General features: G+C 41.6%; 1 protein-coding gene and 1 long non-coding RNA gene across 4 annotated transcripts in view; one reads left to right on the top strand and one right to left on the bottom strand.

Moving 5' to 3' along the window:
- The window catches only part of taf1c (TATA-box binding protein associated factor, RNA polymerase I subunit C), a 36,958-nt gene extending 25,797 nt beyond the window's left edge, over window positions 1–11,161 (bottom strand). For both annotated transcript variants that reach the window (XM_041201462.1, XM_041201454.1), the window contains exons 1-6: window positions 10,972–11,161; window positions 9,792–9,888; window positions 6,266–6,375; window positions 5,678–5,773; window positions 3,586–3,656; window positions 2,639–2,886 (exon numbers count right to left, since the gene is read on the bottom strand). In XM_041201462.1, the coding sequence (XP_041057396.1) occupies window positions 2,639–2,886; window positions 3,586–3,656; window positions 5,678–5,773; window positions 6,266–6,375; window positions 9,792–9,888; window positions 10,972–11,109 (760 nt within the window). In that variant the 5' untranslated portion in view covers window positions 11,110–11,161. The remainder of the gene's footprint in view (window positions 1–2,638; window positions 2,887–3,585; window positions 3,657–5,677; window positions 5,774–6,265; window positions 6,376–9,791; window positions 9,889–10,971) is intronic.
- A 152-nt stretch (window positions 11,162–11,313) lies between these two features.
- Window positions 11,314–17,306, top strand: LOC121277698. 2 transcript variants are annotated; one of them, XR_005942965.1, is made up of 3 exons: window positions 11,314–11,659; window positions 12,248–12,350; window positions 17,251–17,306. It is a non-coding gene; the product is annotated as an uncharacterized LOC121277698 (long non-coding RNA). The 2 variants fall into 2 exon arrangements; XR_005942966.1 differs by lacking the exon at window positions 17,251–17,306 and adding an exon at window positions 14,160–14,258 and having other exon boundaries at window positions 11,327–11,659.
- Window positions 17,307–18,210: the final 904 nt, after the last annotated feature.

Genomic DNA, 18,210 nt, shown 5'->3' on the forward strand with positions numbered 1-18,210 from the left:
GGCATCAGGACGCATGCCCGATGTCATTGCACGTCATTTTACACACTGGTGTGCAGGGGCGGGCGCTGCACGCCGAACGGAGTGTTATGGCCATAAATACTGTGGCTATAAGAGCAGGTCAGACGCTGGAAATTCTATGGAGAGTAACTCACATCCTGACTCCCCAAAGCCTGTCCAGGAGTGTGTTGAACACTCTCCACTTGCCTGGATGAGTGCAGCTCCAACAATACTCAAGAAGCTTGACACCATCCAGAACAAAGCAGCCCACATGATTGACACTGCATCCACAAACACTCACTCCACCACTGACGAACAGTAGCAGCAGTGTGTACCATCTACATCATGCACTGCAGAAACTCACCAAGGTTCCTTAGGCAGCACCTTCCAAACCCACAGCCGCTACCATCTGGAAGGACAAGGATAGCAGACACATGGGACCACCACCACCTGGAAGTTCCCCTCCAAGCTACTCACCATCCAGGCTTGGAAATATATCGCCGTTCCTTCATTGTCGCTGGGTCAACATTCTGGAACTTCCTCCCTAACAGCACTGTGGATGTATCTACACCACATGGACTCCAGTGGTTTAATATGGTAGCTCACCACCACCTTCTCAAGGGCAGCTAGGGATGGGCAATAAATGCTGGCCTAGTCAACGATGCCCACATCCCATTGATGAATAAAAAAATACTGTGACTACAAAAGCAGGTCAGACACTGGGAATTCTATGGAGAGTAACTCACTTTCTGACTCCCCAAAGCCTGTCCACCATCTACAAGGCACAAGTCAGGAGTGTGATGGAATACTCTCCACTGACCTGCATGAATGCAGCTCCAACAATACTGAAGAAGCTCAACCCCATCCAGGACAATGCAGCCCACTTGAACGACACCCCATTCACTACCTTCAACATTCACTTCCTCCACCACCGATGCACTATGGCATCACTGGGTCAAAATCCTGGAATTCCCTTCACATCAGCACCGTGGGTGTGCCTATACCAAATGGCCTGCAGCAGTTCTAGACCACCATGTTCTCGTAGGCAATTAGGGATGGCCAATAAATGCTGGCCTAGCCAGCAACACCCACATCCTGTGAAATAATAAATTTTAAAAATGATTGCATGGTATTTAGTTCCATTCGCAACGCCCCACATAACATCCATACTTACATACAGCAAGATCTGGACAATATTTAAGTTTGGGTTGTTCAGCGGCAAGTAACATTCATATCACGCAAGTGCCGGCCAATGACCATCAACAATAATAGTCTAACCACCTCACCTTAACACTTATTAGCATTACCATTGCTGAATCCGCATCAACAACACCCTGGAGATCATCATTGACCAGAATCTTAACTGGACCCACAAATAAATGCTATGCCTACAAGAACACATCAGAAGGCTGGTTATTCTGCAGTGAGTGACTCATCTCCTGACTTCCCAAAGCCTGCCCACCATCTACAAGGCAGAAATTAACTACCCTCATATTATTTAGGATAAGACAGCACAAAAAGTATAGAGGCCACATTATTCTTAAAATGCACAAAGGAGAACTTTATAACTTTATAGCAAGTCCAACACAAGAAGGGGAAGTTCTGGACTTAGTTTTAGGGAATGAAGTTGGGCAAGAAGAAGGGGTATCGGGGACAGTACTTCAGCGGTCATGATCATTATTCAGTTAGAATTATCATAGTAATGGAAAAGGCTAAATATATACCAGGACTAAAGGTTTTAATTGGAAAAAAGCCAATTTTACTAAATGGAAATGTGATTTGGCAAAACGGGACTGGAAGCAGCTACTTGACAGTAAGTCAGTGTCAGAGCATTGTGAGGCATTCAAGGAGGAGATGGTTAGATCAAACAGAGTAAGATAAGACAAAAAAAGGGAAACATTTGTCAGATGTCAGGAACTCTGTATTGTAGAAGGCCTTGAAGAGTATAGAAAGTACGGGGTATAATTTAAAAGGAAATTAGGAAAGCAAAGAGAAAAAGTATTAGCAAGCAAAATCAAGGAAAATCCAAAGATGTTTTACAAACCTTTTTGCTCTTTATGTTTATAAGGAAATGGTAGGGTTGTTTAGAGACAAAAAGGTAACTTGTGTGTGGAGCTGAAAGACATGGACATGGTTCTTACTGAATACCTGGGTTGGAATTTCCAGGTCCCAGTGCGGCAGGTGACCACGGCACCGGAAAATCATGCCAGTTGGCGGGGCCAGAAAATCCCACCCTTTGTGTCTGTTTTGAAAGAAGAGACAGACAAGCCAGACATTGTAATTGAGGGGGAGTATGAAATATCATACACCCACAGGGCATTTGGGAGGGTTTTTAACCCAGCGACAGTGAAAGAGCAACGATATAGTTTCAAATCAGGATGGTGTGTGGTTTGGAGGGGAACTTGTTCCCCATGCATCCGCAGCTCTTATTCTTCCAGGGTCACAGAGTTCAGACTACATTACTCTCATTATAAACATTTTTTTCATTACTTTGTTTCTGGAGGAATGGGGAGTTGCGGGAAAAGAGAAGACAGCCAAGTTGCCTCATTTGCGGCATAGATTTGAGGTAAAGAAAAAAGCACAAATGTAATAATTAACAAACTATTCATAAACAAGTGAGACAAGTTTACCCAAAGGATACTGAGCGTGCTCATGGACTCACTGCCAGGATAGATCAGACATCCTTCTTCTAAATGGGCTTCTTTAGAGAAAGGACAGTACACCAGGGCACCTCCAGTGGCAGAATGATCAAATAGAAGTTTGTTTCTTTGGGTCTTCATTTCTTCATGGATATTTTCTGCCAGCAAGTTTGGTGGGATATCAAAAACAGACTCCCGCAACAAGAGATTTAAAAGTCTTGCTCGCTTACTCTGACAAGGAAGTGGACATCTATAACATTAATGAAGAGCATACATCAGAAGAATGCTAAATGGACAGTCATCTACACACTTTTGTAGGTCTTAACAACATTTACATGCAGTACTACAGCTGATGTAAAATCACAAATTATTTGGTATAATTATACTTGGGAGGTCTTGTGCCACAGTGGTAGTGTCCCTGCTGGGGATGGGTGGGGTGGTGAGCTGGCTGGACAGCAGGTGTGGATTAGATTGATGCCAGAAGTATGTGGTTCGATCCCCATTCCAGGATGGATTTGGACCTGCCTCCTTGCCCAACCTGTGGAGGAGGTCGTGGCGCTGTGGGCTGGATCTGCCTTTGGGCAGAGATGAGGAAGAACTTTACTTGCCAATAAATACATTACTTCTGAGAATAGACTTGGGGGATTCTCCACAGGACATGGATCTGAGGCAATCCTGAAGATGGTGTTTAATATTTGCAAAATTTAATCCTATAACCCAGTGATGCAATTCAGATTTTAATACTTAACATGGAAAATGTAATAGTCAATTGCTGTCACTTAGAGCTAATGTATAGTTATTGAATATTTTTTGTTTAAATAAATCATGATAATATCAGTGAAATGTGACCTGGAGAAATTATTCAGCACATCTGTGTGAGGGATCTCTTTGTAAAGAGCAACATTACAATATGTATCCTCCACAGGATGTAGATTGTGATGTCACTTACTCTCTCCTTCGTACTTGCTCTGTAAATTTCTTCAGATGGTTTACACTTATTGCTGTCTGTCTTGCCTTTCCCTTGAAGAAAGAACATTGCAGTGGTGAAACCTTCTAATACCCAAAGGTCTCTGTACTTACAATATTAAACATTCAAGGCCTACGTTAAGCAGTCTGAATTTGGAGTGGTCCAGGAACACAGGATAACTCTGGAATAATAGGCGGATTTGTTAGTGGATAGGCAGAAATGCTAAAGCTAGCTAAACCAGTCAGCCAGGCTGCTCATATGTACAATATGGGTTACAATGGATAGCCACTGACATAAGTTGTAATGGGGAACAGTGAGGAAGAGGGACAGTCATGGTTTGGTGAGGCAAGGCACACACTGAGCAGGTCAACAGAGGCATCAACATTTGTGTAGCTGATAGACCAGAAGCAAGATAATTTTTCAACCTCAGGTCAAGAAAAAAAGCGCTTCCAGCATTTTTTCTTTTAATGCTGTTGCTTCTCTCGTCCTGTCCCTCCCACATTCGTCATTACAGGTATTGATTGCCCAATGATACATCGCCAAAGTGACCATCGTCATGTCAAGTCTGGACTGTAACAGCATTTCAAGCATCAAGGGTGGTACAAGGGATCCCAATCTAACCTTGCTTAACATCTTAACACACATTTTCAGAGAGAGTCATGGGAAGGCAATTAAGCAAAGAACCCTGTCAATTATTTTCCCCCCTATCATCCAACTTTGTAAATTAAACTTGCACAGCAATTGAGGGCAAGTTAGATTTGTTTTCGTCTCAATTATTCACAACTTAAACATTGCTGTACCTTAATGTTACAACCATAATTTGAGGAAGTTTCCAGAAATGCACCAAAACTGACTGTTGCTTGTAACAATATAACATAATTATCCTATCTACAATATAAAATTCTATACTAAATAGTTTGGTAGATTCATTCCAGAACTTAATGTGTCTCCTTACCAACCAACTTACAATTACAACGTCCACATTAAAATTCAACTGCCTTATTTCAGCCCATCTATAAAACAGAATAGAATAGAATCATAGAATTGTTACAGCATAGAAGACCATTCAGTCCATCGTGTCTGTGCTGGTTCTCCCAAGGAGTAATTCACCAACTGCTACACACCCAGGTCTCTCCCCACATCCTTCTGTTTCAGATATTCAGAAAAAGTAGAGAAATTTATTGCACAGTAGGAGGCTACGCTGCCCATCGTGTGTGCACCAGCTGAAAAATGAATCACCCACCTTAATACCACTTTCCAGCACTTGGTCCGTAGCCCTGAGGTTACAAGACTTCAGGTGCACATCCAAACATCTTTTAAGTGAGTTGAGGGTTTCTGCCTCTACTAGCCTTTCAGGCAGCGAGTTCCAGACCCTTACTGCCCTGCTGGGTAAAAGAACATGTTCCTCATCTCCTCTCTAGTCCTTCTACTAATCACTTTAAATCTATGCCCTCTAGTCACTGACCTATCTGCTAAGGGAAATAAGTATTTCCCATCCACTCTACCCGGGCCCATCGCAACCTTGTACACCTCAATCAAATCTCCCCTTCAGCCTCCTCTGTTGCAAAGAAAACAATCCGGCCTAACCAATTTTTCCTAATAGTTGCAATTTTTCAGTCCTGGCACAACCTCATAAACCTCCTCTGTACCCTCTACAGTGAAATTACATCGTTTCTGTAATGAGGTGAGCAGGATTGCATACAGTACTCAAGTTGTGGCCTAACTGGCGTTTTAGATAGCTCCAGCATAACCTCTCTGCTTTTATATTCCATTCCTCAGCTAATAAAAGAAAGTATTCCATACGCCTTCTTAACCACCTTATCAACCTGTTCTGCTACCTTCAGGAGTCTGTGGACATCTACTCCAAGGTCCATCACTTCCCCTAGACCTCTTAAGATCCTCCCATTTATTGTGTATTAATTAATAAAATAATATCATTATTATTAATATCTAAGTACAACCTTCTAGGAACAAGAATAAATCAATAAATCACTTAGATCATCATGTAACTTAAGTTGTTATAATTTTATGGGATTCTTGCAATCACTTTACAGAAAACATAAACAATCCTTACCCTGAGGACAGATTCTCCAAAGTAAAAGTTCTCCTCTAGAAGTTTGCCCATTGAACTGAAGGCATCATCAGGTTGATCAAGAAAGAAGTTAGCCATCTTCAAAAATATGAAAAAACAACAGTGACAGATAACAAACACATAAGAAGAAAGAAGCAATGCAAATAGTCACATCTCTCTAGGTCATTGAAGACCTTATACATTTATTTTGCATTATGCCATAACTTAGCATGTTGTAACTACCAGACAACATCCCAGTAAATAAGTAAACTGACCCCTGTGTCAAAAAGATTTTAACAAAATTGAATATCAAGTTTGGTCATAAAAAACATCATAACTCAAAGCAAATAATAAAGCCTGTGCTCACAGAAAAAGACCCTTATACTCTTTATTAAAAAAGCTGAAACACATACATTTAATCTAAACTAACATTTAATCTAAACTAACACTGCTTAATAACTATGGGGACGGAGGATTAGAGAGAATCTCAATTTTTATAATGAATTTATATATAATTACAGATCAAAACTTGAAGAACGTATGTCAATGCGTAATCATGAAATAAGAAATAAAATGTTTCACATAACATGCCTGTTCCGTGAAGTTAAGTGGACGCATTGTCATTTCACCCCTTCCTCCAGTTGTCATTATCCTCCCAGTGTAAGTAAGTTCTTCCAGGCTCACTGGACGAAACTTGAAAACTTAAGTAGAAAGAGTTAAAAAAAATTGAGCTTATGAACAAACAATATTGAAGGAAAAATTATATATAATAAGCACACAAAAATTAAAATTTCCAATAAAGGCCAGTTTCCAAACAAAATGTGTTAAAACAAAAAATGGAACGAACAAGTAAGAAAGCTCTTAAAAAATTTTATGTTTACTAATGGCGCATATTTCATGGATAACAATATTATAAGGTAGAGTCAACAGAGCTTTATGAAAGTGAAATCGTGTTTGACAAATTTCTTAGAGTTTTTTTGATGGCATAATGAGCAGGGTAGATAGGAGGGATCTATCGGATGTAGTATATTTGGATTTTCAGAAGGCATTTGGTAAATTGCACAAAATTACAGTTCAAGGGATTGGGGGTAAAACAGAAACAGAGAAAACAGAGTGTAGGAGTAAATGAGTCATTTTCAGGATTGCAGGCTGTGTTAGACGTGTGCCTCAAGGATCAGAGCTTGGATCTCAACTATTAGGTGCCAGCCATGGCTCAGTTTTCAGCTGTGGGCTTAAGTTCTACTCTAGGAATTGAGCAAAGAAAATCAAGGTTGACACTCCAGTACAGTACTGAGGTAGCGCTGCACCTTCAGAGGTCCCATCTTTTGGATGAAAACAAGGCCCCAGCTGCCCTCTCAGACTGGCGTAAAAGATCACATGCCAATATTTCAAAGAACAACAGTAAGCTATCTCCAGTATCCTGGCCAATATTTATCCCTCAACCAACATCAGAAAAACAGGTTATTAGGTCATTATCACATTGCTGTTTGTGGGAATTTGCTGTTTACAAATTGGTTGCCACATTTTCCATATTACAACAGTGATTACACTTCAACCAGTTCTTCTTTGGTTGTAAGGCACTTCTTTGACTGTAAAGCACTTTGGATGTCTGGTGATCGTGGAAAGTGCTACATAAATGGAAATATGAACAAACATTTGAACATACGCATTAGGAGCAGGCGTAGGCCACTCAGCCTCTCGAGCTTGCTCTGCCATTCAATAAGATCATGGCTGATCTGATTGCAACCTCAACTCCACATTCCTTCCTACCTCTGATAGCCTTTCACTCTTTTGCTTATCACAAATCTATCTACCTCTGCCTTAAAAATATTCAAAGACTCTGCTTCCATTGCCTTTTGAGGAAGAGAGTTCCAAAGACTCATGACCATCTGAGGGAAAAAAAATTTCCTCATCTCTGTCTTAATGGGTGACCCCTTATTTTTAAACAGTGACCTTTACTTCTAGATTCTCCCACAAGAGGAAAGATCCTCTCCACATCCACCCTGTCAAGATCCCTCAGGATCTTATATGTTTCAATCAAGTTGTCTCTTCTAAACTCCAGTGGATACAAGCTTGGTCCGTCCAATCTTTCCTCATTAGACAACGCTCCCATTCCAGGTATTGATCTAGTAAACCTTCTGTGAACTGCTTCCAATGCATCTACATCCTTCCTTAAATAAGGAGACCAACACAGCATTCCAGATGTGGTCTCACCGATGCCTTATACAACTGGAGCATAACCTCTCTACTCTTGTATTCAATTCCCTTCACAATAAACTATAACATTTTATTAGCTTTCCTAATTACTTGCTATAGCTGCAAGCTATCCTTTTGTGATTCATGCACTAGGATACCCAGATCACACTGCATCTAAGAGCTCTGAAATCTCTCACCTTTTAGATATTATGCTTTTCTTTATTCTGCCTGCCAAAACTGACAAAGCTTTCTTAATTTTTATTTATAATCTATACCATTGTTTTAGATGAGGTGACTGAGTGTAATGTATCCAAGTTTGTTGATGATACAAGGCTAGTTAGGAAAGTAAGCCGTGAAGACGATGTAAAGAGGCTGCAAATGGACAGACCAGTAACTAATTGGGCAATAAAAACAGAAAGTGCTGGAAAAACTTAACTGGTCTGATAGCATCTAGACAGAAGAGAGACAGAAACAGGGTTAATATTTCAAGTCCAATATGATTTTATTTGAAAAGGCATATTGGATTCAAAACATAAAAAAAGGGTAAATGTTGAGAAGCTGTGTTCTCTGGCTGGAGAATCGGTCATGGTCTCAGGATAAAGGTTCAGTCTTCTTTACTCAGCAGGGTTTTTATTATTCTTTCATGGGGTGTTGGCGTCGCTGGCAAGGCCAGCATTTGTTGCTTATCCCTAATTGCCCTTGAACTGAATGATATGCCACACTATTTCACTGGGCATTTAAGAGTCAACCACATTACTATGGGTCTGGAGTCACAAGTAGGCCAGAAAAGGACATCAGTGAACCAGATGGGTTTGTACAACAGGTACTTCCTGGTCACCATCACTGATACTAGTTTTCAATTTCAGGTTTTGTTAATTGAATTCAAATTCCACCAGCTGCCATGGTGGGATTTGGACCCACATCCCCAAAACATTAGCCTGGGCCTCTAGATTACTTGTCCAGTGACATTACCACTACGCAACTGTATCCCTTTAGAGGGCTGTGGCTTCTCAGTCATCAAGTTCATAATAGATTTTTGGACACTATGGTAATCAAAGGATATGGGGGTTAAGGCAGGAAAGTGGAATCGATCTAAAAGTTCAGTCTTGATCTTACTGAATGGTGCAGCAAGCTCAAAAGGCTGCTTGGCCTACTCCTGCTTTCATTTATTACGCCTTTAATTGCAATGGCAATTCACAAGTGCTATCATTGGCTTTAAGTTGTTCAATACATTTCAACATGGGGTCTCTGATGAGGAAGTAAAGTTTGGTTGATAAGTTCTTGCTCCATGTTTCTCTCCTTTTTCCTGAAAATGATGATCTATGTCAGATCCACTACTCCCCAGTACCATAGCTAAGTGGTCATTCTTCATGTGAGCATATACTATGAATAACTCCATGTTATTCAACTACAGGATATGTCACAGCCACACTTGATTCCATCCTCACCCAATATACACATACGCACACTTTGGCTATCCCTCTATTTAAATATTCACGTTTAAATATCAGCATTTTTGCCACATATTTTCAGGGGATTGATTATGTTGCCAAAATAACATATTACCCAAGTAAGGTTAATATTGAAGATCAGTGGCCTTGCAGTTTCCAGCCCCGATGAAAGGATATCAACCTCAAACATCAACTCGGCTTCTTACACCAGATACTGCCTGACCTGCTGTCGCACTCTCGTTTTTATTTTAGATTTTCAGCATCTGCAGTGTTTTGTGTTTATTCTCACTATAACCTGCTTATCACATGGTGGAAAGCTGCACAGTCAACTTCTGCAGTAATAATGGTGGTGGCAATGGAAAGATAAGCTAAATGGCGAAGTGCTTTCATAATCACGTGTTTCACCCATGATCTCTCATTTGTTTTCTACTTACACGGTTACTAATAACTTAAAACCAATCTTGCGTTACCTGTTTTGGCTGGAAGCAGTGGAACTGCAACAGGTTCCAATGGTTCCCAACTCTCTTGCTTCAGGTTTTTCAGGGCTGACCATTTCAATTCTGTTTCCTGCAACAATGGTTGTGTGCATATATAAAGAAAATATTCAAACATCATGATTCAGGAATGGGTCTCCATATATGAATGCCTATATTCATACGCAGGGACCAGTTCTGTGCAAACAAAAGTAACATGCTCAAGCCTTGCACCTTATTTTGAATTACTTGAGCTTGGGGAGTCTTTGGTTCCCCATTGCTTTCTCCATGTCAACACCTCGGCTAATCAGAGTCGACTTGCCAACCCAATCTGAGCCTTTTTCCCCTGTATTATAAATTGTTGTGATCGTTTGAAATTTGGCATTCTTACATTTGTCCTGATGAGTGCAAGACAAAAAGCTTTGACAACATGTCTCTCTTTTCAAAAAGATTTAGGTTAATCAGTACTAATTAGTGTTGCATCATTTAGGATTGACCAGCAATATTGCAAAGATCCACCTTATTATCATAACATTTAAACCTAAGCCCCTGTGTAAAATCTTAAATTTGAGAGTGATGCCTTTTATTTTAATTAACTCAAAATAAATATCTGATGTAATTTAATTTTAAAGTACTTTTACCTTCATCCTCCCTACCCCTTCTCAGAACCACAATAGGGCCCCCTCCCCTTATTCTCAATTTCCACCCCACCTGCATTTCATTCACCTTCCGCCAACTCTAACATGAAACCTTCCAGGGAGCAGGCTTTCCCCTGCCTGCTCAGTTTTCCAAAAAAAAATTCCCTTCATGACACTCTGGTTCACCTTTTGCTCTCCTTTCCCTGGCATCTTCCCATATAACTGCTCCCTTTCAGCTTCTCCCATAGGACCACACAGGATCCCAAACACTCCTCCTAGGTTAGACAGTAAATTGCAGTTCCTCCCTCCAACCTAGTAAACAGTATTCATTATTCATGGTGAGGTCTTCTACCAAAATAGGCGATTGCCTTCCTGATCATGTTTGAGGTTGGTACTGATGTTGCTCCCCTCCCCCTCCAAACATTAACTGAAATGTTTAACTCTGTTTCTCTCCTCACCGATGCTGCCTGGCCTGCTGACCTATTTGCAGCATTTTCTGCCATCATGAAGATAAATTCATCCTGTTCCAACCCTCTCACCTGTTGCTCCCCGGTCTCCACACAGAACGGCTGGACATGCTCGTACTTGCCCCAGCCCCCTAGGTCCCGAGGGTTGCTGATGGAGGGGCCGGGAGTATAGAAACTAGGAAACAGAGAATATGGAAAAGCGCTCTCCATGTGAGCAGCACTGAACTCACGCTGCACCCGTCCCGAAACCACCACCGCACAAGTTTGCGCAAAGCTATGCGCATGCTCCAAGACAGTGGACCGCCTCAACCAATGAAATCGCCAGCTGCCTTCCGAATGCCTGATGACGAGGGATTGAGAGGCGGGGCCTTCGTGCGAGATTTGGCCCAATCGCAGCGGATCCAAGTACGTGAATGTACGGAGGTGAGGGCCGGGGATACCAGGGTTACTAGGGAAACCGGACGCTCCCTTCCAGGTTTTTGATTTGTTTTGTTGGTTAATCTATCTACCTATATTGGCCTGAACGCACCAGGGTTGCCAACTCTGGTTGGAGACAAAATAAAAGGAAAATATTGTAGATGCAGGAAATCTGAAATAAAAGCAGAAAATGCCGGAAAATCTCAACAGGCCTGGCATATCTGAACTTCAGAAGAAGAGCCTTATTGGACTACTTAACAGTTAGCAGCAGGAGTCGGCCACTCGGCCCTGTGAGCCTGCTCCGTCATTCAATAATCTGACTGTAACCTCCAGCCTGCCCCAGGTATGCTTTCACCCCCTTATTTATCAAGAATCTATCTACCTCTAGCTTCAAAGACTCTGCTTCCACTGCCTTTTGAAGAACTGTGTTCCAAACACTCACTATCCTCTGAGAGAAAAAAAAATTGTTCGGTCTTAAATGAGTGACTCCTTAAACAGTAACCCCTAGTTCTAGATTCTCCCACAAGAGGAAACATCCTCTCCACATCCACCCTGTCAAGACCCCTCATGACCTTATATCTTTCAATCAAGTTGCCCCTTACCCTTCTAAACTCCAACGGATACAAGCCTAGCCTGTCCAATCTTTCTTCATAACACAACCCACCCATTCCAGGTATTAGTTTAGTAAACTGTGGTAAAGTGGGAGTGCTGTGTATCTTTAAGAAAATGTAATTAGTTGACCATGTGACTGTATTGACCAATCGCTACACAGCATGGGCTTCTTGGTTAACTAGGTCTAGAGCTGGAGGTGATTGAAGAAGCACACATGGTGTTAGTGTTCTGTTCTTGGTTCCAATAAATTACCAGTGTTCAGTTAATCGGTCTCTCTGCCTGTATTGTTTCAACTACTAACTAATGTGTTAATATCAAGGGCGCAGCTAGCGTTCACCGGACAAAGCGAACCTGATAACCGAAAACATAAAACTGGCGATGAGGATAAACCGAATCAATTGACGGTAATGAAGAAATCCGCGGTAAGTCAGCTACATTACTTCGCCACTACCATGAAAGCTTTTTGAAAGCATAGTCTCATTAGTCATCAAGTATGCCGCGGTTTGGGCAATTTGAACTATTCAACCCCGTTTCCGATGATTGGTCTCAATAAATCAAATGCCTAGCGTTCTTCTTTACCACTAACAACATCAAGGGGGGGGACGAGAAGAGGGTGATTCTTTTGTTCACATGCCGGAGCAAAATATATGGGCTGATCCACAGCCGCACGTCACCTAACACCCCCAATACGAAGACTTTCGACGAGTTAGTAAACATTGTAAAAAACCACTGGAAGCCAAAGCCCTCAGTCACTATACAGTGTTTTAAATTCAATTCAAGGAATAGGCTTCCAGGAGGGACAATCACAGGTTATGTAACTGCTTTAAGAGAATTAACAGAATATTGAGAGTTTGGAACTTCAATTAATAACATGTTGAGAGACTGGCTGATATGTGGAATCGGGGACGATGCTATTCAAATGTGATGGCTAACTGAACCTGGTTTAGACTTCAGTAAGGCATTAGAATTGGTAACAGCCATGGAGAGCACTGTTAGAGACTTGGATGCAATAAAAGATACACAAAATGGTGCCGTCCATCTTATAGGGTGGGAAGGGCCGGTAACAAAAGGCGCAAAAAACGTCAGACTCCCCAGAAACACGGGGAATGTCTGCTATGGACTGACCATTGAAGAACAACAGGACAACAGTGAAAACCCAAAACATTAATGAGAGAAATGCATCCAGGCAGCCTGCAGGTGATCGACAGTTCAGAAATATAGAATTCTCTTTCTGCCACCGTAATGGCCACATAATGCGGCACTGTCAAGATAGGCTGAGACAGCATTTTAAAAACAAAGGTAAAAATCATAAAATCTGTCTCGTTGAAGAACCAGGGGAAGAAGAATCTGACATCGATTCATTATACAACCTGAAAGTGGGTAGAACTGAGCCAATCCAGGTAAGTCATTAGAGTCAATGATCAACCCATCACGATGGAGGTCGATACTAGGGCATCAATGTCATAGGAGAACATACGTTTAGACACTTGAATGAAGGGTTCCATTCTTTAAGTTTGGAACAATCGGACACTAAATTAAAAACATATATGGGCAAAGAAATAAGAGTGAAAGGGATATGTCAATTCCTGGTGCAGTATGGGATGAGTCTGCAAATTTACCCTTTATAGTAAGTAGTAACTGGGGCGGGCCCCAGTTTAATTGTCGCAACTGGCTCAAAAAGATTAAATTGCAATGGGCCGAGTTTTTCAAATCACAATGAGAAACGTATAGGAATTGTTACAAAAGTACGCTTCCATTTTCAGTGATGAGCTAGGAAGGATTTGTGGGCTACAAGCCAAAATCCACGTAGACCTTAAAACAACCCCCAGATTTATCAGAGTCAGACCAGTCCCTTATGCTCTATGGGACAAGGTCGAGACCGAGATAAACAGGCTGGAAAAGTTGGGTCTCTTACAACCAGTGCAATTTTCCGAGTGGACGGCAACCGTAGTACCCGTACTGAAGCCAGACCAAAGTGTTTGCTTATGCGGTGACTGTGAGTTAACTGTAAACAAGTGGCCAAACTTAAGACACCCGATGCCAAAGGTTGATGAATTATATTTGAAATTGGCAGGGGGCATCACATATTCAAAACTCGACATGAGCCATGCCGACCAGCAGGTAGATTTGGAAGCAGGCTCTAGGGAATTTGTGACCATCAATACACACGAGGATTGTATCAATATACTTGACTACCCTTTGGGATCTCCTCTGCATGTGCTATTTTCTAGCGTACCATGGAAAATCTGCTTCAGGGACTGCCCCATGTCATTTATCTGGATGATGTCTTAGTCACTGGACAAACTGACGAGGAACACTGAACTAATTTGGAGGAGGTGCTGAAACGCTTCTCAAAAGAGGGTGTGCACTTGAAGTGAGGCCTGCATCCCGTGGAAGAAAAGGTCAAGGCTATTCACGAGGCACCTGCTCTGAGAAACACTATGGAACTAAAGGCCTTCTTAGGCATGATAAACTACAATGGGTGATTTCTCCCAAATCTATTAACCATACTGGCTCTGTGATACACATTACTTAAGAAAAACCATAAATTGATTTGGCAAGCTCTGCACCAGGATGCATTTCTGAAGGTAAAACAATTGTTAAGATCATCGGCCCTACTGGTCCACTTTGACCCAAATAAAGAATTGATTTGAACTTGCGCTTATGGATAAGGGGCTGTACTTTCACATTGGATGACTCTGACGCTCAGTTCTGCAGAGCGATGATATTCTTAAATTGAGAAGGAGGGCTTGTCTTGGTGTTCGGAAATTCCATCAACACCTTCACGGTCACCATTTTCACATTATGTCCGACCACAAGCCTCTACTGGGATTATTTGGGGAGGATAAGGCGATACCCCAGCCCCCCCATCACATCTGCTCACATTCAGAGGTAGGCACTGATATTGGCTGCTAATTGGGAAGGCAAATCGCATATGCTGACGCACCAAGCTGCCTCCCCCTGCCAGATAACTTGAAGGTTCCAATTCCCCAGGAACTTGTCTTAGTAATAAACTTTTTGGATTCCTCCCCTGTCCAGGCCAAATAAATCAGTGAGTGGACAATCCGAGATCCACTTTTATCTCACGTCTGGGAGCAGTTGAATGGATGGTCAGGCAAACCAAAGACTGATGACATGAAGCCCTATTTCAACTGCAGATATGAGCTCACCTGGGGACAGCATATTGCTCTGGGGAGCAGGGGTTATCATGCCCTCGAGAGGGTGAAGGCCATTACTGGCCAAATTACATGGCACTCATCCTGGCATTAGTAGGATGAAGATGCTCGCATGCAGCTACTTGTGATGGCCAGGGATGGATGTGGACATTGAAACCCTAGTCAAAAGTTGTCTTCAATGCCAGCAGATACAAAAGCTACCCCCTCTTAGTTTCATTGCACCCCTGGGAATGGCCGGGGGAGCCATGGGTGCGCCTCCACGTTGACTACGTGGGGCCCTTCTTGGGCATGATGTTCCTTTTACTAATAGACACCCATTCCAATTGGAGAGGGAAGAACTCAGCAACTAATCAGCCCAACATCAGGGATGAGGAAACTTTTAGCGATGATAATCCAGGCCAAAATTTATAGCCACTTTTAAAATTTGTTAATAAAGTCACCATAGATTTATTAAAAAGTGCGTTTGACCTACTTTGATTTGAGTCCTTTGATGAAGTAACAGAGAGAATCAATTAGGGCATTGAAGTTAATGTATATATGGACTTTCAAAATGTGTTTGATAATGTACCACATACTGGACTTAGAACATAGGAAATAGGAACAGGAGTAGGGCATTCGGCCCCTCGAGCCTGCTCCGCCATTCAATAAGATCATGGCTGATCATCTTGTGTTTTGATTTCCACATTCCCAACTAACCCTGGTAATCTTTGATTCCCTTGCCTACCTCTGCCTTAAAAATATTCAATGACCCTGCCTCCATCACCTTCTGAGACAGAGAGTTCCAAAGTCACACAACCCTCGGAGAGAAAAAATTTCTCCTCATCTCTGTCCTAAAAGGGTGTTCCCTAATTTTAAAACAGTGACTCCTTGTTCTGAACTCACCCACAAGAGAAAACATCCTTTCAATGTCTACCTTATCAAGGCTGTTCAGGATCTTGTATACTTCAATCAAATCACCCCTTACTCTTCTAAACTTACAGTGGAAACAAGCCCAGTCTGTCCAACTTTTCCTCACAAGACAACCCACTCATTCCAGGTATCAATCTAGTAAACCTCCTTTGAACCACCTCCAATACATTTATATCCTTCCTTAAATAAGGAGACCAAAACTGCATACAGTATTTGAGGTAAGGTTTAACCAATGCCCTGTATAACTGAAGCATAGCATCCTTACTTTTATGCTCAATCCCTCTTGTAATAAAGGATAGCATTCCATTAGCCTTCTTAATCACTTGCTGTACCTAAATACTAACTTTTTGTGACATGTACTAGAACACCTAGATCCTTCTGCACCTCAGAATTATGCAGCCATTCTCCATTTAAGTAATACTCTGCTTTTTTGTTCTTCTTGCCAAAGTGAACAATTTCACATTTTCCCACATTAAACTCCATTTGCCAGATTTTTGCCCACTCACTCAACCTACATATATTCATCTGCAACCTCCTCATGCCCTCTTCACAACATGCTTTCCTACCTAGCTTTGCATCACCTGCAAATTTAGCTACCATATCTTCACTCCCCTCATCTAAGTCATTGATGTAAATCATAAAAAGTTGAGGGCCCAGAACAGACCCCTGTGGGAGTCCACTCATCTCATCCTGCCAATCAGAAAAAGACCCATTTATGCATGCTCTCTGCTTTCTGTCAGCTAACCAATCTTCTATCCATGCTAATATGTTACCCCCTACACCATGCGCTTGTTAACAAAAGTGAAGCCCATGGGATTAAAGGGGTAGTGGGTGTATGAATATGAAAAAAAAATAAAGGGGAGAAAGCAGAAAGAGCAGTTGTGAACTACGTTTTCAGATTGGAGAGAAGTAGGGTGTTGTCCACCAGGGGTCAATGGTGGGCCCACTACTCTTAAAACTCAAATATAGCAAACAATTTGAAGGATAGTAACATACTTCAGGAGGCCACGGATTGGTAAAACAAGCAAACACGTGGCAGCACACCACCACCTTCTCAAGGGCAACTAGGGATAGGCAATAAATGCTGGCCCAGCCAGCGAAGTCCACATCCCATAAATTAATTTTAAAAAGTTAACAAAGAGAAGTATGAAGTGATTCATTTTTGTAAAGAAGTGAAGCAAAATGGTTCTAATACAAGGTCATCAAATTGAAACATTAATTGTTCCTTTTTTCACAGATGCTGCCTGACCAGATAAATAAAAAACAGAAAATGCTGGAAATTGAAACTTAAAGGTACAATTTTAAAGGGGGTGTACATAAACAAATCTTTGAAGGTGACAGGGCATGGGGAAAAGACATTGCAGTTCCATGGCTTTACAAATAGAAGCAAAAGGTATATATTAGAGTCAACAACACAGAAACAGGCCTTTCAGTCCAGTAGCCTATACTGGTGTTTATACTCCACATGAGTCTTCCATTTCATTGATCTTATTTAAGCCTTTCTGTAATCTTTCAATTTCCTTTTATCTGTGTACTCCAAATTCCTTTTCAAAACAGAAAAGCTATTTGTCTCAACTATTTACTGTGGGAGCAAGTTCCACATTTGAACCACTGATAAAAGCAATGTCTCTTCATTTCCCAATTAGATTTATCAGTAACTATCTAGTATACATCACCCCTAGTTTTGGATTCTCTCCAGAACATAAGAACCAGGAGCAAGAGTAGGCAATTCAGCCTCTGGAGACTGCCCTGCCTTTCAATACGATCATGGCTGATCTCATTTCAGCCTCAACTCCAATTTCCCGCTGGCTCCCCATAACCTTTCAACCTGTTACTAATTAAAAATCTGTCTATCTCCTCCTTAAATTTGTTCAGCGTCGTGACATCCACTGCACTCTGAGGTAGCGAAAAAGACCCATTTATCCCGACTCCCTACTTTCTGTTGGTTAGCCAAGCCTCTATCCAAGCTAATATATTACCCCTAACTCCATGTGACCTTATCTTGTGTATTAATTTTTTGTGCGGCACTTTATCAAAGGCTTTCTGGAAGTCCAGATATACTACATCTACAGGATCCCTATTATCCACTTTGCTTGTCACTTCTTCAAAGAACTCTAGCAAATTAGTCAAACATGATTTACTCTTCATAAAACCATGCTGACTCTGATGGATTGCGTTTTGACTTTCCAAATGCCTC

This window comes from Carcharodon carcharias, chromosome 1 (assembly GCF_017639515.1).
Source record: "Carcharodon carcharias isolate sCarCar2 chromosome 1, sCarCar2.pri, whole genome shotgun sequence".
In the NCBI taxonomy this organism is placed as follows: Eukaryota; Metazoa; Chordata; class Chondrichthyes; order Lamniformes; family Lamnidae; genus Carcharodon; species Carcharodon carcharias.